The sequence below is a fragment of the Etheostoma cragini genome, chromosome 23, assembly GCF_013103735.1.
Source record: "Etheostoma cragini isolate CJK2018 chromosome 23, CSU_Ecrag_1.0, whole genome shotgun sequence".
Classification (NCBI taxonomy): Eukaryota; Metazoa; Chordata; class Actinopteri; order Perciformes; family Percidae; genus Etheostoma; species Etheostoma cragini.
The window spans coordinates 17,564,057-17,583,528 of record NC_048429.1 but is presented as its reverse complement, the minus strand read 5'-3'; the positions used below and the strand labels follow the sequence as shown (position 1 = coordinate 17,583,528).

Genomic DNA, 19,472 nt, shown 5'->3' with positions numbered 1-19,472 from the left:
CACGCCTGCGTGTAAAAGGAGCTATTAGTGGAAAATTTACTTTCATTAGCCATGGAAACAGATTAGTCAGAATGTTGTACTATTTTTCAGAATACGGGCAAAACCTGGAATATTATGTCCATGTAAACATAGCCATTGATTACTTTGATCCATGTATAGATCTGGTCATTGTCAGAAACGCCTGAATCAGCAACTGTTGGACTGAGGCAAAATTCAACTAATCCAAATTAGGATGCAGAGGGTGTATTTAAGTTTACCAAAATGTGTATTAAAATGTAGGTGCACGCCATATCATATCAATCACAATAATACCAGTGTCAATTTTATTTTTATATGATTTCTTTTTTATAATGGCAATATTATGGCTTGATGTAATTGCCTGTTAATTTGGCTACGGTTTAGATGTGCCCTTTGTTATACATTTTATATTTCATACAGATTATGATCTAACTCTGAGGTACTGTTGTTTTACAAACTAAGGGACGGGGATCTTTTTGTTTTTGTTCTTACTGAATATTTCAAGGCAAACTGCAAACGTTTATGCTGATATATAGCACTATATTTTAACACTAACTTTCAGCTGTAGTTGAATTTAATGAAAAAATATTGTTCAGTATTTTTGACATATTGTAGAGAATATAATTGTATACCCTAAAATATCATGGTATTATTTCAGTGGCATATCACCCTCACCTTTTTAATAGTTCCCTGCTCACCTCCCCATGCCTTCCCTCTTCTTTCTTCTCCTCCGTCCATCCCTGAGGTCATTGCGTTTTGCAGGTAAACTCTTATTTTGTTTTTAGAATGAAAACATATTTTAAGTATCAAGGGAAATATCACAGTTCTATTTTTTTTTGGGGACCTTTTTCACAGTTTTTTAAGATCAATAATTGCAACATCTTTGCAAAAGTGAATGAGTATTGAATAATACTGATTTGAATATTGACCAAAAATTACCGTGATTATGATTTTTTTCCAAACTCGAGCAGCCATGACCCCCTTAACTTTACCCAAAAGTTGGGGGGTAAATGTTAATGGGGATGCAAATCCCTGCCAAGCCGGGCTGAGGCACCGAGCCAGGCCAGCACATGTGTATGTGTTTGTGCCACCCAGTGGGAGACAGCCAGCCTGGTTCCAGACCCCTGAACTCCTTCTGACATCTGACAATGACGTCTGTTTCCCTGGTTGGAAAAAACAGTCAACTAATCGGTGCTTTGTAGGCAGAACTATGAAGGGGAACATCCTTTTCCTTTATAGCTTGCTAGCTCCAAACTACAGTCTTGAAAAACAGCGAGGGAAAAACCGATTGTTCCAGCTGTATGTTGTTTGTTCGTGTTTGTCAAATCTTCATCTGTCACTGCTTCCATGTAGCGATACATTTTTTACTTCAGACTATTGTACAATGTTGCCAGAAGGCGGTTTAAAAGCAGGCCGTGGTTTAGTCACATACACCAATCTGCTGTCTGTGTTCTCCCAGCATGTCTTATGGTTGTGCGTAGAATCGACGGCGTACCCCCGCAGACCCCTCTTTGTCTACGCCGTACCCTACGCAGTAGCATGGCTTGCACCTCTTGAAAAATGTTACTACACGTTGTGACGACACAAGTTGCTCATCTGAGGTTTGGTACCGTTGTATCCCCCAGTTTGTTTCTCTCACTAGGACTCTAGAGTTGGTCCTCGCTCCGAAGCTAATCGCCGTCTCTCACTTCTACCTCGCTCCATCACCTACACCCCACACCACACACATGCCGGCTCAACGCACACACCAGCAAGTATAAGCATCAGGAAAGCTACGTAGGCTACGGCGAAAGCTCGACCATGTAACGGCCTTTAGCCATGCCTTCATATTCCAGCCTGCTCATGTCTCTGCCTGGCCGTGTTTTATTTTTCTTCTTGGCTTAAAAAACTTCCCACAAATCATGACTTTAGAGTCACTGTGTCCAAACTCTTAAGAGTCACTTGATGTTTGCCTGATCCTCTTCATACTTTCTATTAAAAACAGCATTATCCATCACATGTTGTAATGCTCTTAAAGCCTTACAAACCACTGGCGATTAAAGCTTACTTGACTGTTTTGCCTAGTTGTTAATGACTGTGAATGGTGCTCAGAATCCATACCCTGCCACATGTGGCATAGAGGCAGTGAGGTTTCCACCCCCTGTGGCATGTTCCCCTCTACGACCCCCTTTGCCGTTTACCTCCGTCACCAAGGTGATGCTACAAGGAGTTACACTCTGCCATGCTAGTAATTTGGAGCGCTGCAATGCTGTGTTAAATGCCACTCTTGAAAATCATATTGTGATGTATGGAAAACGTTGATTATTGATTATGTCCATCTCATTGTCCTCTAAAGAATGAGCTGAGTCAATTCCCCCAGCACAGAAGCCAGGGCACATCTGGGCCAGGGCACATCTTATCCTCTGGGAACAAACACATAATATCAAATGGCTTGTGCGTGTCCTTGCGTGTGTGCAAGCATGTGTGTGTGTGTGGCTTCAAGCATTACATTTCAGACAGCCCACTGAGCATATTATGACAAAAGTAAGACTAGACCAACCCCTTCCTTCCCCTCTCTCTCTCTCTCTCTCTCACAAACACACATATCTAAACAAGCAAAGAGATCTGGGGCTCAGCTGTTCGTTCGTAGTCTCTGGCATGCTGTAGTTATAATGAGGCTTTGAGTGGATTGCTTTGTGGCTCCTAGCCATTTCTTGGTTTGTCTGAGTCTCAGTCAGCCACCTGCCTGGTAATATTCTCTCTCTCTCTCTCTCTCTCTCTCTCTCTCTCTCTCTCTCTCTCTCTCTGTGTCTCTCTCAGTGTCTCTCTCTCCCTCTCTCTCTCTATGGAAAAAGAGCTAACAATCTTTAGATCTAGACAAAAAGAAAAACACATCTGAAATGGTTTGATTTCAGTCCCCACACCCAACGCCTCTCCTCTCCTAATGAGCAGCTGATTTTTACTCTACTTTTGTCATCCTGATTCTTCAAAACATGTGACCGTCAGAAAGATGTTAAGCAAAAGAGTAAGTAATCAAAAAGCGGGTTGGGGTGATGGCATAGAATTTAAGGATCTGAGCTTGCAGCTTTTCATGTCATGTAAGACTGGAAAGAATAGGATAATGGAAGACTTTGTGTTTTTTGATTTCCTAACACCCACTTTTTTGCTCACTTTCCTTGCGACGAAGATAACTTATGGAAAGATTAGCTTAAAGTGCAGTCTGATAGTTTGTCTAACTTCTGAAACTAACAAGCTCACAAACACAACCAATTGACATAGCCATCAGCCCGGTGTATTGGAGATTAAAAAATATATATTTTTAAATGCGTTCAAGGACAAAGTGTGTGCCTTTTATCTATTATGGTATCTGAATAGTTATGCGGTCTTGACCCTCTTTGTGAGGACAGGCATTTTTGCCGCATCTTGATTGTGTTAATATTTCGTAGTACCAGTAGTACCACCAGTAGTCAACTTTACCATATCGCCGCAATATTGACATTGATATATTTGGTCAAAAATATTGTGATATTTAATCTTCTCCTTATCACACAGTTTTATTAAATCACTTACACCTGCAGATGTGGTCCGACGACGCTTTGTTTTGAGCCTACTTTGTTTCAAGCAGGTCCTGATCTGAGCCCTAGTGTATATACTTTTTAATCCTTTTTTAATGCTGCTCTCTCTGCAGCTGCTTGCCCGCCTATTTGTGTCGTTATAAGCAGCTTAATACTGCATCCCTTGCCCTTACTCCTTCCCCTAAAGATTTAGACATGCATGCTTGCTGACCCCTGGGCTGTCTTATTAATTGCTCTGGTAAGTTGTTGTTTGGCCCTTAACCTCCAAATGAATGTTTCTCACACCACACTTGGCAAGAAAACCGAATTTATAAGATCCGGAGAGTTATTAGGAAACAAACTTATTGAAAAGTGAGGGTAGGACATTGTGTGCTTCTGCCCATAGTGCCCATATGGTGTTTATACACTATGGGAGCGCCGTATCTATTTATACTTGTGTGTGGTAGTCGCTACACTAGTTGCAGTCTTCTCCTGAACAGAGGTGTCGCAGCTGAGGAAAGTCTACCGACTTCGCTATTTCTACCGACTGGAAGAAGGAGAAAAAGGTAGACAATGGCATAACTGCCAGCAGCATTGACGTCAATGTCAACAGTGGCTAAGACGAGATTGGAGTCAATGGATGAGAAAGAACAGCAGCTTATGAGCCTACTTGCAAGGAAATGAAGAAAACAAAGGTGGAATGTTCGTCCTTAGAATAACGCCACACTTAAACATGGTGAGTTTGGGCACCCAGATAGCTCAGTTGGTAGAGCAGGTGCCCATGTATAGAGGTTTACTCCTCGACGCAGCCGGGCCGGGTTCGAATCTGGCCTGCGGCCCTTTGCTGCATGTCACTCCCCCTCTCTCTCCCCTTTCACAACTTCAGCTGTCCTGTCCATTAAAGGCCTAAAATGCCCCAAAAAATAATCTTAAAAAAAAAAAACATGGTGAGTTTGACATCCTTGTGAAAGAAATAAGGATGATAGATGAAGAGAAGCACTTTGAAAACTTCAGAATGTCTGCACACCGATTTGATGACCTACTTCTTCGGATCAAGCCTTTCATTCACCATTAAATAACTCCTCTTAACCCAGTAAGTTTACAAGAGAGACCTGCAGTCACTCTGAGAGTTCTGGCATCCTATGCCAATCAGAATGCAGTTGCTATTGGCACACTTGCTCAGAAAGCTTGCCCTCGATTCATCATAAAAATGAACACTTGAACAAACATCAGGTTGATCAGAACTTCTTAAAATGAAAGAAACCGTGTTTGGGGAAAGTTTATTTGACGTGTACTTTTAGTTTTGTGGGTTTGGGGTAGGGATGTATTACCTATGCTTCAGCCAACCACCAGGGTTTATTGACTTATAAGTAGAGTGTAGATACCCAAACCAAGCCAGACGGGACCCAACAGAACCCAAAAGGATTCAACTGGCCGGGCTTGGACAGATATTTAGAAATGTGGTTTGGGCTGCAATAAGGCATTTGGTGCAGTGGCTCCTTTTAAGAGAGCTCAGTGGTGTGTCTGGGGTTTGGAGAGGGCAGAAGAGAGAGAGAGAGAGAGAGAGCGAGAGAAAATGCAGAGACATGTAGATGCGACCGGAGCAGTTTTGTACACATTGTGTGTGGTGTCCGAATTAACCCCAGACTGAAAGCCGAGTTCATTCTTTTGCTCACCAGAAACGGGATTTTTTTCCCATTAATAACGTTGGCCTTGGAAGTAACAATTCTCTACTTTTTTTCTGACCACAGTCGGAAACAAAGCAATCAGGAAAGGTTAACACGCTGAACATTTGAAATTGAACAGATTATTACCCCGTGTGCGCTGATGTGCTTGTCTGTCGGCCTTCTTACAGTTGCTTAATTAAACCAGGCTTTCCACACAAACAATGGGTCATTAGAATAGAATAGAATGCCTTTATTTTCATTATACACAAGTGGATTACCTGTGCAACGAGATAGAAGCAACCCTTTTACAGGCTCAGGTCGGGGTCAGACATAAATATCTTAATGACTGTCGGACGTGGGCTCGGACATGCTTCCCAATCAACATTCTAACTCATGCAGTGATTACATCAACCCTTGACCAGAATAAGTCATTGCTTGCATGTCCAGCTAAATTATAAAGGGTGAAACAGCATTTTTTACCCCATAAATACCATATAATAATATCAATCAACATGTAATTTAATAAAGATGTGTATGGCACCCCAAAGGTGATTAATTTTTTTAGCAAATGTTCATTGTGTTGCTTGGTGAATTTCCAAGCTATCGATTCCTCAGATATCTGATACATGGGTTTTTTCATTGGCATTTTTGTCTGCGCTGGGCCAAATCACGATGTGTTGATAGTTTTAGCCCCCAGAGCCATGCCCAAGGTGGACCTTCTCTGAGTAGTTACATCCTTTTCCTTCATAGCTAGCTAGCTCCAAACTACATTAACAACAGCAAGAGCACAACAGATTGTTACAGCTCTACAGCTTGTTGTAAGTAAAGTTTAGACAAAACTCTAACTAGGCTGAAAGTAATCAGCAGGTACAAAGTAAAATGTAGTTTGTTCTTGTTTGTCAAATCTATAGCGCTCCTGTCACTACTTCCATGTAGCATTACATGTTTTACTTCAGACTGTTGTACAGTGTTGCCAGAAGGCGGTTGCAACAGCAGGCCGTGGTTTAGTCACATACACCAATCTGCTGTCTGTCTTCTCCCACCATATTCCAGCCTGCTCATATCTCTGCCTGGCCCTGTTTTCTTTTTCTTCTTGGCTTAATAAACTTCCCACACAAGTCATGACTGCAGAGTCACTGCGTCCAAACTCTAAAGAGACACTTGATGTTCGCCTGATCCTCCTCATACTTTCTATGAGTAACAGCATTATCCATCACATTTTCTAATGCACTCAAAGGTCCTATGACTTGCTGCTTTTTGGATGCTTTTTATAAAGGCCTTAGTGGTCCCCTAATACTATCTCTGAAGTCTCTTTTATATAGACCTTTATGTAGACTTTAGTTGCCCCCTAAAACTGTATCTGAAGTCTTTTTTATATATACCTTAGTGGCCCCCTAATACTGCATCTGAAGTCTCTTTTATATAGACCTTAGTGGTCCCCTATTTCTGTATCTTTAATCTCTTTCATATAGACCTTAGTGGTCCCCTAATACTGTATCTTAAGTCTCTTTCCCAAAATTCAGCCTTGGTGCAGAATTACAGCCACTAGAGCCAGTCCCACAATGAGCTTTCTTTTGGACGTGCCATTTCTGTGTCTGTAGCTTTAAATCCTATTGGGGGGGGGGGGGGGGGGGGGGGGGGGGGGGCTTGACCAACTGCCATACTTTGCTTGTTTGTAAGACATAATGTCTCTCTCTCTCATGGGTGGGCCAAATTCTCTGGACAGGCAAAGCAGAGAAAGGGGAGGTAACCTTGCCCCTTACGACATCATAAGGGGCACAAGTCCAATTGGGCCCATCTGAGATTTTATTTTCTCAAAGGCAGAGCAGGGCTTGGTTTACACCCTTTCTAGCCACAGGGGGGGCCATTGACAGGCTGGGGGAACTCATGTTAATCTTAAAAAAACTCAAAGTGAACATTTTCATGCCATTTAAGCCTTACACATTGGATATTAAAGCTTGTTTTACGGTTTTGTCTATTGCCTATAATCACACATTGACAGGGTTACTTCAATTTAATATCAGTTGAAAACAAGAATTTGTTACAAAACAAGTCAATATTTCTTCCTCTAATGCACAACCAGGCTTTCCAAAGCAGGTGGGTGGACAAACAATGCTGGGGGAAAAGCAGAATGGAAATGTTTAACACGCAGTCAGAAGTGCTATGTGCTTCTTTGAAAGTGTCGCTGACAAATCTGTCAAGCTGACTAGACCCGCTGTCATCATTTCTGTCAACGGTATGCAAATTAAATAACAGAAATATGATTTTTATCACAAAGAAGATGTGTTCATGAAAACTTCATGAACTTCAAGACTGAAAGGGCTGTTGGGAAAGTGATTTGAAAAAAACATAGTCTTTGTTAGGAGATTTGAACATTTTTACATGCCTTTCATGAAATGAATGGAAAAAAACTATTATTCAGATTATTTTCCAATTTCTCAATTAATCCATTGAGTTGTTTTCTCTATAAAATGTCAATCACTGTTTCTTAAAGCCCAAGATGACATCCTCAGTTGTCTTGTTTTGTCTACAACTCAAAGATATTCAGTAGGGATGCATTGCTAGACATAGGAATCGACAAATAAATTGACATGTGCCGATGGCATAATCCGATGTTTATCCATTTTGCGTTGTCTTAAAGGAGAATTCCGGTCAATTTCAACACGTAGCTCTGTTGTTTGGAAATTTGTAGTGCTTTCAGTAGAGAGAAAAAGGAAACCAATCAGTGCTGCCCACACCGTGTTATCCTCCTGCTAGAGTTAGCACCCAACAGGCTTAAACAGGGCAAGTTTTAAACCTGTTTTTAGCATCTTAAAAAGTTCAAAATGTCCTTACAAGTGCCTACCCATGTGCAGTGATTCCTTCTGAGTGAACCAGTGGATCTGACTGCATTAGATGTGACAGAAAGGCATCAAAGAAAAAAACGTTACGTTACGTCCTTAGTAATGACTATGTAGAAACAGGCTATAACCGGAAACCACAGTGGAGCCGGGAGAGCTGCACCAGGTCAGAAGTTCAAAAGCCCAATGTTGCTTAGTTACTTGTGCACATGCACATATCTCTTGAACTCTTGAACTTCAGATGTCCTGGCTCCACTATGGTGTCAGGTTACAGCCTGTTTCTACACAGTCATTACTAAGGGCATAACAAGGTCAGGACAGCCAAGCCCCCCCCTTCCCCAAAATCTCGTCTGCTTGCCCTAACTCACACACGCTTCTGCAATAAATGCAATCTTTTTTGTGTTCCATGCAATAAGTTTTAATAACTTATAAACTGTAAAATAATTTAATACTGTGTTGAAGACATTTTATGTCTACACCTTTTTTTTAAAGTGCATTCAATGCATTTTCATGCCGGCCTAATTGAGGCTACTTTTAAAATCCCTGAACAACAGTAGGCCTATCAACAAGTCAAAGAGACATGCTTAACATGCACCAACATTTGGCCTAATCCTAACTGGCCTGGCAACCCAAGGACCAAGGGTCCACCCCCTGAAGATATTGAGCAATAAACACCTAATTTCAGGCATTGTGGTAAATATTTATGACCATATTTTTAACTTTTTCTGAATCAGTAGGCTGGAAATATCTTTATGTAAAGGGAAACAGATTACAATCCAAATATAAAAACATAATGGAATAGATTGCAGAAATGCTCTTAGGTATTTTGTATTGCTTTCAACTTATTATTCTCCTTTAGATCAACTTTTTTAATGATATCTGAGTCAGCACACGTCCCTTAAGCATAATTTACTTTTCCCTCCTCTTTTGTATAGTTTGTTTGGGATGTAACTTACATAAATTTGCATATGACAATTATTCACCTCAATTATATACTATTTTATTAAATTATTAATTTTAATTTATTAATAAACCCCTGGACAATAACACTCTGATTTTTTAGCAATTTTTCTGCTGATGAAACATTCTGCTCATAATTCCATCTGTGTTCTCTGAGGTTTGGAGGAGTTGTGATATTTTGTCAAAAATAAAGTTAGAATAGAATTTTACAAGAATAAAGTTACTATAATTCAGAAAATGCACCATAGCCTGCTGTGCATCATGTGATTGCTCTGCTGATACGGTAGATCTCAGACCTCCTGACAGACTCAGAGCCCTGTTTGGGTCTCTGGTCTCTGAATAAGACAGAGGTTAGGGAAGTAGCTGTACGCTGAAGCCAGTCTGTCAGTGGGAACAATGAGGCCGCGCTTTTGATGTTGGATGTGTGCCGGCACTGCAGAGTGAAATAAACACAAGTCCCCCTTTACCTGCAGCCTTGATCTGTATTTGTTTTTAATCAAGGTCAGTGCAAAAATCCAACACTCACACAAGTAGTTGGAGGTGAAGGGGATTAGGACTTTCATAGCCTTAGGGGAGATCTGGGGAACTCGCTCTCCACAGACAGCCAGAAACGGGTGATCGGCATTTCTCCCAGTCTCTGTCGCAGAGGTGCAGCCTCGGACCCTGACCAGGTGAAACAGAACTTTACCTCAGGATACTATTTCCTGGCGTTTTTTGCTGCGTCCTGTCTCCTCCATTAATGCTGACTTCTGTTGACATGTTGATTTATTGACCCTCACCTATTGAAAACCGCTGACCTTGACAACATAACCTGTCATAAATATGTCATAACAGGCCCAATTATCTTACTTTAATAAACTATTTAGCTCTATGTGTTATCACATTAAACTGTCATTAAGACATTGGTCATGAGAGCATTATAATTTTTTGGTGAATATTTTTTCTTGACCTCAAGTAAAGTGAAACAATTTGAACCTGTCATGAAGTTTGATTTCATCAATAAGTGCTTATTAGATGGTGTCATGAATAATATCCATAACCTCAAATAAAGTGGAACCATTACGACCAGGTGACAACCGCGATTGCGTATCATAACATAATTATTACAGTTAATGTCGGCTAGGTTAATGTTATGTTGTCAGTACAAAGACATTGAAAAGTTGTACGGTCTTGGTTAATGTCAAATTATCATATTACAGAAATTGTTGTCTTCATTAAAGTGAAGTTGACATGACAAAGACATATTTCAACTTTATCTTTAACTTTTTTCTTTCATAGAAAAAGGCTCAAACTGATTAATTGGTTATCAAAATAGTTGGCAATTAAATTAATAGTTACAACTAATCGATTAATCTTTGCAGCTCTAGAAATATGTTTTATTGCCTATGCCCCAACAGCAGCTGTAGTCGGAGACGTTATGTTTTTGGTTGTCCATCCTAATCTTGTGTTACGTGTGAATATTTGTACCTGTAAAAGGGGAGCCCTGTAGAAAGTGCTCGGGAACCACAGCTATATAATGCTTTGGTAGTTGCTTCTGCGGGAAATGCCCTAAGGAATCAGTAAATAAGACTTAACTCACAGTCTCAGTCTCAGTAAATTAATCCAATTATATCCCAAAACTGTTGTTTGTTTAAAAAAAAAGAGGATTAAATTGTGTGTGTGTGTGTGTGTGTGTGTGTGTGCGTGTGTGTGTGTGTTTGTTGCACAGACTACCTGTCACAAGGTGTGGATCTGAGCGGCATTGAGGTGATTGAAAATGACTTGCTGCTGATCAGCAGGGCCAGGCTGGAGGTGGAGAACCAGGCCAAGAGACTGCTGGAGCAGGGCATGGAGATCCAGGTACATATACACTGATACAAAAAAAACAAAAAACAGAACTATTTACTTTTTGTAGTTACAATTGTTGGTTTGTTAGTATTCTTTTTCAGGAACAAATGAAATATCTGTGAAGTTTTGGAATCAAATCTACAAACCCTGGTCCAGAATTTCCATAACTGGTGTGCTAATCTACTTCTGTTTTTAAACAATTCAGAATAATAACTAATTATAGCAGACATACACCACTTATACATTTTTGGCTTACTTTGAGGGCTGTTGAATAACAAAAAGAGTGAAGTCCATGTGCAGTGAGAAAAATAAGTATTTGAACACCCTGCTATTTTGCAAGTTCTCCCACTTAGAAATCATGGAGGGGTCTAAAATTGTCATCGTAGGTGCATGTCCACTCCAGAAATCACAATGTATGATTTTTGTAACTATTTATTTATATGATACAGCTGCAAATAAGTATTTGCACACCTGTATGTGAGCTAGAATTCTGACCCTCAAAGACTTGTTAGTCTGCCTTCAAAATGTCCACCTCCACTCCGTTTATTATCCTAAATTAGATGCATCTGTTTGAGGTTGTTAGCTGCATAAAGACACCTGTCCACCCCATACAATCAGTAAGAATCTAACTACTAACATGGCCAAGACCAAAAAGAGTGAACGGAAGAAGCTCAACATCACTGTCAATGCCCCTTTGACTTGGGCGCCATGCAAGATCTCACCTTGCGGGGTCTCAATGATCCAAAGAAAGGTGAGAAATCAGCCCAGAACTACATGGGAGGAGTTGGTCAATGACCTGAAAAGAGCTGGGACCACCGTTTCCAGGGTTACTGTTGGTAATACACTAAGACGTCATGGCTTGAAATCATGCATGGCACGGAAGGTTTCCCAGCTTAAACCAGCACATGTCTATGCCCGTCTAAAGTGTGCCAATGACCATTTGGATGATCCAGAGGAGTCATGGGAGAAAGTCATGTGGTCAGATGAGAACAAAATAGAACTTTTAAGTCATAATTCCACTAACCGTGTTTGGAGGAAGAAGAAGGATAAGTACCATCCCAAGAACACCATCCCTACTGCGAAGCATGGGGGTGGTAGCATCATGCTTTGGGGTTTTTTTCTGCACATGGGCAGGGGGCAACTGCTCTGTATTAAGGAGAGGATGACCGGGGAACAACCTCCTTCCTTCAGTTTGTGCATTGACGATGGGTCAAGGCTGGGTCTTCCAACATGACAATGACCCGAAGCCCACAGCCAAGATAACCAAGGAGTGGCTTTGTAAGAAGCATATCAAGGTTCTGGCGTGGCCTAGCCATTTTACCCAGACCTAAACACAATAGAGAATCTTTGGAGGGAGCTCAAACTCCGTGTTTCTTAGCAACAGCCCAGAAACCTGACTGATCTAGAGAAGATCTGTGTGGAGGAGTGGGCCGAAATCCCTTCTGCAGTGTGTGCAAACCTGGTGAATAACTACAGGAAACGTTTGACCTCTGTAATTGTAAACAAAGGCTGCTGTACCAAATATTAACATAGATTTTCCCAGGTGTTCAAATACTTATTTGCAGCTGTATCATATAAATAAATAGTTAAAAAATCATGCATTGTGGTTTCTGGATTTTTTTATTATAGATTATGTCTCTCAAAGTGGACATGCACCTACGACGACAATTTCAGACCCCTCCATGATTTCTAAGTGGGAGAACTTGCAAAATAGCAGGGTGTTCAAATACTTATTCTCCTCACCATAAATGCACAAGCCATGTGGCAAGCAGCCCAGTCATTCAACCCATATATTCAACTTGTATATTTCTGTTCCCTGGGCCTTAATATTGCATATTTACTCTTTCAAAGGAGTAAATGTGTCATAAAAGTCAAAACACCCCTACAGATTACACCACACTGCGCTTGATCAGTAAACAGAAATTTTTTCTAAAAAGTATTTAGTTTTATTATTTGCTGTTGTGATCTTTTATTTTGACTTTGTATATGTGTCGTCTTGTAAAAGAGGGAGCACATGTGAGATCTGCTGACCTTCATCTGCCCCAGAAAGCCTTCTTCTCAGGGGGACAGTGTCCTATTAAAGATTGTTCTTCCGTGTGTATGTGACAGTCTGTTCAGTGTCCATGATGGCATTTTGCCAAGAAGAGGGTTGTAGTGGTTGTGCAGCCATTTTCAGCTTAGTTCATTGCCGACATGGAGGGATGATAAAATGTTGATCAGGTTAGTTTCTTTATGACTAAGAGCACATGTCACAACCTTCATCTCTCATGTTCTAATTACACCTCTCACCATGCTGTTGATCAGCTTTTATTTCTACTTACTGCAGGAAATGGAGAAAACATAATGAAAACATTCGACAGCCTATCCTGAAGGAGATGTTGCTGTTTAGTTTTTCAAGTGTTATTTTTAGGTGCTTGGATTTGATTCATCTTCATGTTTATGCTTGCGCTCTTAAAGCAGAATCCTCTTTCCTAGGGCTACACGGTTGATCTAACCACAATCACAATGTCACTCTGTGCGATTACATAACCACATTTGTGCGGTCAAATTAGGACTGCATGATTTGGAGAAAAAGTCATATTACAATTGCAATTTACAAGACTGTGATTGCAACACAACTCATGAGTCTATTTGCTTCATTATCAAGGAAAATGCTCAAAATTCTGTATGTTGAAAGATAAAAAGTTAAATGAGCATAAGAAGAAATACAAATTCTGCAATAGTTTTTTTTAAATAACTTAATATTTAACTAGTAAATTGTTACTAATTAAATTAAACAAAAACTTTTTTCAAAATAGACATTTTTGCTTTGCTCAACAGTACAAATGAAATAATTAGAACTATACAGAAGAAAATACAAATTCTTAAATAATACATAGCATTTTGTATGACCATATAAACAATGGCATTGAGATGGGTGTAATATAACAACTACTGACAGCTTCAGTTATACTGGTGCGTGACACGATGGCGACCATAATCCAAGCATGGATGTATCATGATACAGATATACAGATAAAGAGAATTATGATTCATAATAAAGATAGCAGTTGGTGTGTGGCAATTATAGTAACAATAATAATATTGGAACTGTGACTAGAAATAATAGTTCTAGCAGTTCAGGGTGTAGTAGATCATATCAGGGCATAGCAGGGTGAAACAACCATGATTTAACAGCAAGGTTGACACTATCAGAGCTTGTATTTCACAATTAATGAACAGTGGCAATAAAAGTTACAATAAAGATAATGGAACTATAACTAGAAATAGTGGTTGTATTAGTTCATGGCGTAGCAGGGCACTGCAGGGCGCTGAACACAACCACGGCGACCCGTGACAATGACAATATGTGTGTCCAGCGCTATTTTGTTATGTTATGCTATTTTTGTATTTTGCTAGCTAAATGGACAGATGGAGTTTAATAGTGTGTTCACTCACTACTTAATTGAAATCAGGTTTAATGAGAAAAAAACTTGACTGATGCAGATCTTTTTATGTGAAATGCTTTTTTAGCTGCTTGGTTTTTTTTTTTATATATACAACATCTGTGCAGGAATAGTTGAGTGAATTCACAGTAGCTTAATCTACGGGTGGCTGTGGCTCAGGTGGTAGAGTGTGACACTTACCAGTCAGAAGGTTTGTGGTTTGATTCCCGATTTTTAAAATAGTATCCTGTACTGTTGTTTTTTGTGCATCTTTTTCCCATGTCTTATTCCATCCACGTCATGAATGGACTCAACTAATCCAACGACTAGTAGTAAATGATTAAATAGTCATATATCACACCACTTAGTTTCCCCAGGTGGCGTTGCAACAACGCAGGAGTTTCAGTTTTTACCTGAAAGATTTTCACCCTCTAGTGTGATTATGTGTGAATGGTTATTGGATGAGCAGATGGCACCTTGTACGACAGGCTTGGCCACAGTGTATGAAAAGCGCTATATAAATACAATCCATTTTACAATTACATCACTAAATAAGTACAAGCTGGAGAATCATATTTTTATGTATGGATCACTTTGATTATTGATTATGTCCATCTCATTGTCCTCTGAACAATGAGCTGAATCAATTCCCCCAGCACAGACGCCGAGGCACATCTGGGCCAGAGCACAGCTTATCCTTTGGGAACAAACGCATACATATTTAATGGCCTGTGCTTTGTGTGTGTTTATGTGTGTGTGTGTGGACTCTACAACAGTTATACTCAAATAGCTGGGTGACTTGCCAACCATTTTCTAAATCACGCCTAATGCCAGAGTGCACAAAACGGCATCAAATTAGAGCTTGTGTATCAAAAAATAAAAAACGTGCAACGGGAGGCTCAAAGGTCCAGCCTCAGCCATGCATGTCCTCAAATGCAATTTGAATTTCAAAGAAAATAAGTTAGGGGCCTTTTAAATATTATATATAATAAATAGTGATTATTTTTTTGGTGTTAATCGGCCCTTGGCCTGCTGTCATTTTGCAGGTCTGTCCTGTTATTCCTGGGCCCACAAAAGTGGCCCCAGGGCAAAGCAGGTGTACTTTTTTTTTTCCACTCCTACGTCTAGAGACAATGAACAGTTTTTTCCAGAAATTGGACAGAAACACACACACACACACACACACACACACACACACACACACACACACACACACACACACACACAAAAACACACACACACTCACACAGTTCTCTCTCCCCTGTGTATTCCGTCCTCAGTAGAAGTATTTTTAGCCTGACTACTGCTGTAGCAGCCTTGGCTAACAACTTCTCTCACTGTTATGTTTGTGACCATATGGGGGTCTAGCAACACAGACACACGTATATAATGTACACACATACACACACATACACACACATACATATCTATCTATCTATCTATCTATCTATCTATCTATCTGCCTACCTATCTAACGATATATATATACTGTATGTGTGTCTGTATATATCTCAGGGATTTGCTTATTTAGTTTTTTTATTATGTAAGCAGTTGGACATGCTGCCTGGGCTGTGTGGGAGCCTCACCTCAACGCAGTGAGCTTGTCAGCAAAGACCCTGTAGCCTATCTGTTCTGTTCAGCTTACATGAACCACGTAAAAAATCTTTTCCTACATCTTTTTAGGAATGTAATGTAAATTGTGCCCAGTGCCTAAAAGTTGAAACAAACAGCAATTCTAGGCAGTGTCAAGACAATGCCTCTCCAAAGTCCCATTTTAAATGAGCAACTATGTAAAGGGGGAAGCACCATCAGACCTGTCACTACTGCTAGCTACAGCAGCCAAGAAGTTCATTATCTCATAATGAGCATAAGTGTAAGTTTTACCGAAAGCTTAAATTGACTCATGTTAATAATTTTTCCATCCATTTTGTGCCGCTTATCTGGGTCCAATTATTGGGGATGAACTGAAAAAACCTGATGTATTAATAATTCAAGGCCACATCGTCACCAACACATTTTCAATCATACTTGCATACAGCATGAGAGTGAAACAGGCATTAAATGCATTCCAGGTATTAAAGAGTATTAAAAGGGTCTAAAAAGTCTTGCATTTAGCTTGGTGAACTCAGAAACCCCCCAAAAAACAATAAGAGTTATAGTGCATTCTCCAGGTCAGGAGTATTGATCTAATCTATTATGGGCTACAACTCATGGTAAAAAATGACCACCTGCCAGTGCGCCCGCTCTGTGGGTAAAATGGTTAAGGCCATCTGCCACTTTTGCGGGCAGTGAAAACACACAACTGACAGAGAGGTTTAGTAAGGTTAGCGTATAATTGGATAGAGTTACACTTTTGAAAGTTGCTCAAAACTGCTATGTATAGATTGACGCTATTGGCTGTACAGCCCTATTTGTTTAGATTGACCGTCAAAGTTCATTGATTTCTTACCATCAACCACTGATTACACACACACACACACACACACACACACACACACACACACACACACACACACACACACAATATTGTAATAACTTCAGAAGCTCACTTATCAGTTTGTCTGAAGTAATAGCTCAGTTTGTAGTTTGAGAGAGAGAGAGAGAGAATGATGTGGATTGGCTCAGAGCAGACAGCTGTTGGTGCTCTAGGCTAAGTAGAAATTAACAGTAAAGTAGTCTTGTGGTAGTAAATGTACAGTGTAGGTTACAGTATGTCCATTAATAAACACTACAGCTCCGTAAGACCCAATACATTCCACATTGCCTGCTTCAAAACATTGCAAGGGTGAATCATTAAGTTTATTTGTTGTCCAAGGCAAAATATTATCTGTATGAATTGAAATGTATTGATAGTATATTTTAGCATGTAGGCAACTGCATTCATGTATACAGGTGTGTGTTTGTGTGTACAGTACCCTCCCACCTCCAAAGAATAGGCTTTCCCCTAAAACCACAGTGTTATTTATACACTGGAACTTTGTTTTGTGTAAATAAATCTAACATTGAATGACAAAATTAAATGTTGTCTAAACGACCTAAATGTTATTCCTTAATTTAGCCCATAGATTTCAAAAGTGGCCGATAACATTTGCAGTCCAAAAAAACTAACACATCATACAAAAAATACATATACCTATTTGAAATGTTATGAAGGCCAATTCCTACCAGGAAAGGTTTTGAATAAAAAAATGTAAATACTCAAAAATTGGGAATATTGAGATATTCAGGAAATGAGCTGAGAAAAGTGAGTTGAGAAGATGGATGTGCATGAACTACTTAGCTCAGAAAGTGGTTAGCCTAGTTTGGTTCGAGAGCCTGGCTCTGTCCAAAAATGTTTTTTAAACACACCTACAGTACCGCCACCTATGAATCTCTGTGACTGACACGTTGTGTCTGATTTGTTTAATCTGTACACAACCAGAATTATAGAAATTAATATTTTTGCTTTTACCAGTCAATTATGGTAGTCTACAACTGGACTTGCTATAACATTCTTGAAGGCGTTCCGCCTCTCATCCAAAAGGCTTCTTCTGTTCTGACTGATGAGTAGGGAGTTCCAGGTATTTACCCTCTGGTGGGTTGTGTCACCAGAGGGTCTTGAGTCACATGGGAGTCGTAGAGAGCCATGGGGAGCTGTTGGGAGTTGTTGGTAGCCGTTGGGAGTTGTTGGGAGGCGTAAAACATTTTTTTCACATTATCCACTGATGTGTAATTCCTACACTACCCACGGTTCTGTTTTGTAAAATAGAAATATAGAAATATTTTTTATATTTATTTTATATTTATTTTATATTTTTATATTTTTTCATTATCAATTAATCAGCATATTATTTTGTTGATTAACCCATTATTTGTTTTACCTTTAAAATGTCAAAAGGCATTTCATAGAATCAAAAAGTCGATCACAATTTCCTAAAGCACGTTATATATTTAAATGGTTTCTTTTATTCTTGTTTCAAAGTCATTCAACTCAAAAAAAGGGTAAGCTTTAAAGCATATACCGGTAGTGTCGACAAATATAAACAGTCAGCTCAAAGTGTAATTTGTAATTTACGTATTCTCTCGTTTTCCTCCTCTTCTCTCCTCTCTTGTTTCCTCCTCTCTTGTTTCCTCTCCTTCTTGTTTTCTCCTCACCTCTTCTCACTTATTTTTCTTGTCTTGAATTTGAGAACTCTCTCTCATTAGACCAATGTATTTTTAGCTGCTGCTGTCACCTCTGTACTCACTGGAAAACTGAATGTGAGTGTGTGAAACTACTAGACTCATTAAGTTGATTTTATGCAGTTAAAAACAGCACCACCAACTTAATTTCTCTCCTTCCCTCTGTCATCCTTCTTTTTTGGTCAGAATCCAACACAGGTTGGCACAGCCCTCCAGGTCTTCTATAACTTGGGCAGTCTACAAGAGACCATTAGTTCTGTAGTGGGTTTTTACAAGACCACCATACAGGACAACATCACTAGTGCTTTGGACATCAAGGGCCTGACACAGCCCACCAACCCCAGAGGTAAGACCCAAGGAGGATGTTTCTTACAGAACTTGCCTATACAGTCCGCACAGAGAGACGCTCACACACTGGCTCCATTGCACTCATTTCTAAAAGGCAAAAATTACATTTAAAAATTTGACCCAGTTCATGAGTGGGTTTGATCTAAAATAGATTATTATACCACGGCCACAGAGAATAGTCAATTCTGGCTGGAAGGCGTGTGCTATTTTTATGGCTCTGATGTAGCAACCACATCATTGTTCTAATTAATGCGCACAATACTTTCAGATAACCAGCACTGATAAGGCTAGGCTTTCTTCCCCTGGCATTTTCAGGACTATTTTTGAGGATTATATCACTAATAAAATTTGAAAATTCCACACATAAAAAGGTTTTAATTGTAAATAAAAAGTCTGGTGATTCTATATTTTTTCACAATTCACAAAATAAAAAAAAGACCCAAACCAGTGGATACATCTACTAACAAGTATTGTCACAGACAGATATATCTTCTACTTGTGCTATAGAGCTCCATTGATAACACAAACTGAGTGAGAGGATATAAGAGCCAGTATTATTATTAGTTGAGGAAAACGTGGCTGCACAAGTAAAATTAAACAATCTGCACATCTATCAGCTATACAGTAAGAAACATGGCAACAGTAATGTTATCAAGGTAATAATAGCTCTCTCACTCTCTCTCTCTCTCTCTC

General features: G+C 39.7%; 1 protein-coding gene across 1 annotated transcript in view; it reads left to right on the top strand.

Annotated features, from left to right (window-relative positions):
• The window catches only part of cog5 (component of oligomeric golgi complex 5), a 73,387-nt gene that overhangs the window by 22,802 nt on the left and 31,113 nt on the right, over window positions 1–19,472 (top strand). Inside the window, exons 7-8 of the mRNA XM_034863181.1 lie at window positions 10,727–10,857; window positions 18,618–18,777. Coding sequence (XP_034719072.1) covers window positions 10,727–10,857; window positions 18,618–18,777 — 291 coding nt within the window. The remainder of the gene's footprint in view (window positions 1–10,726; window positions 10,858–18,617; window positions 18,778–19,472) is intronic.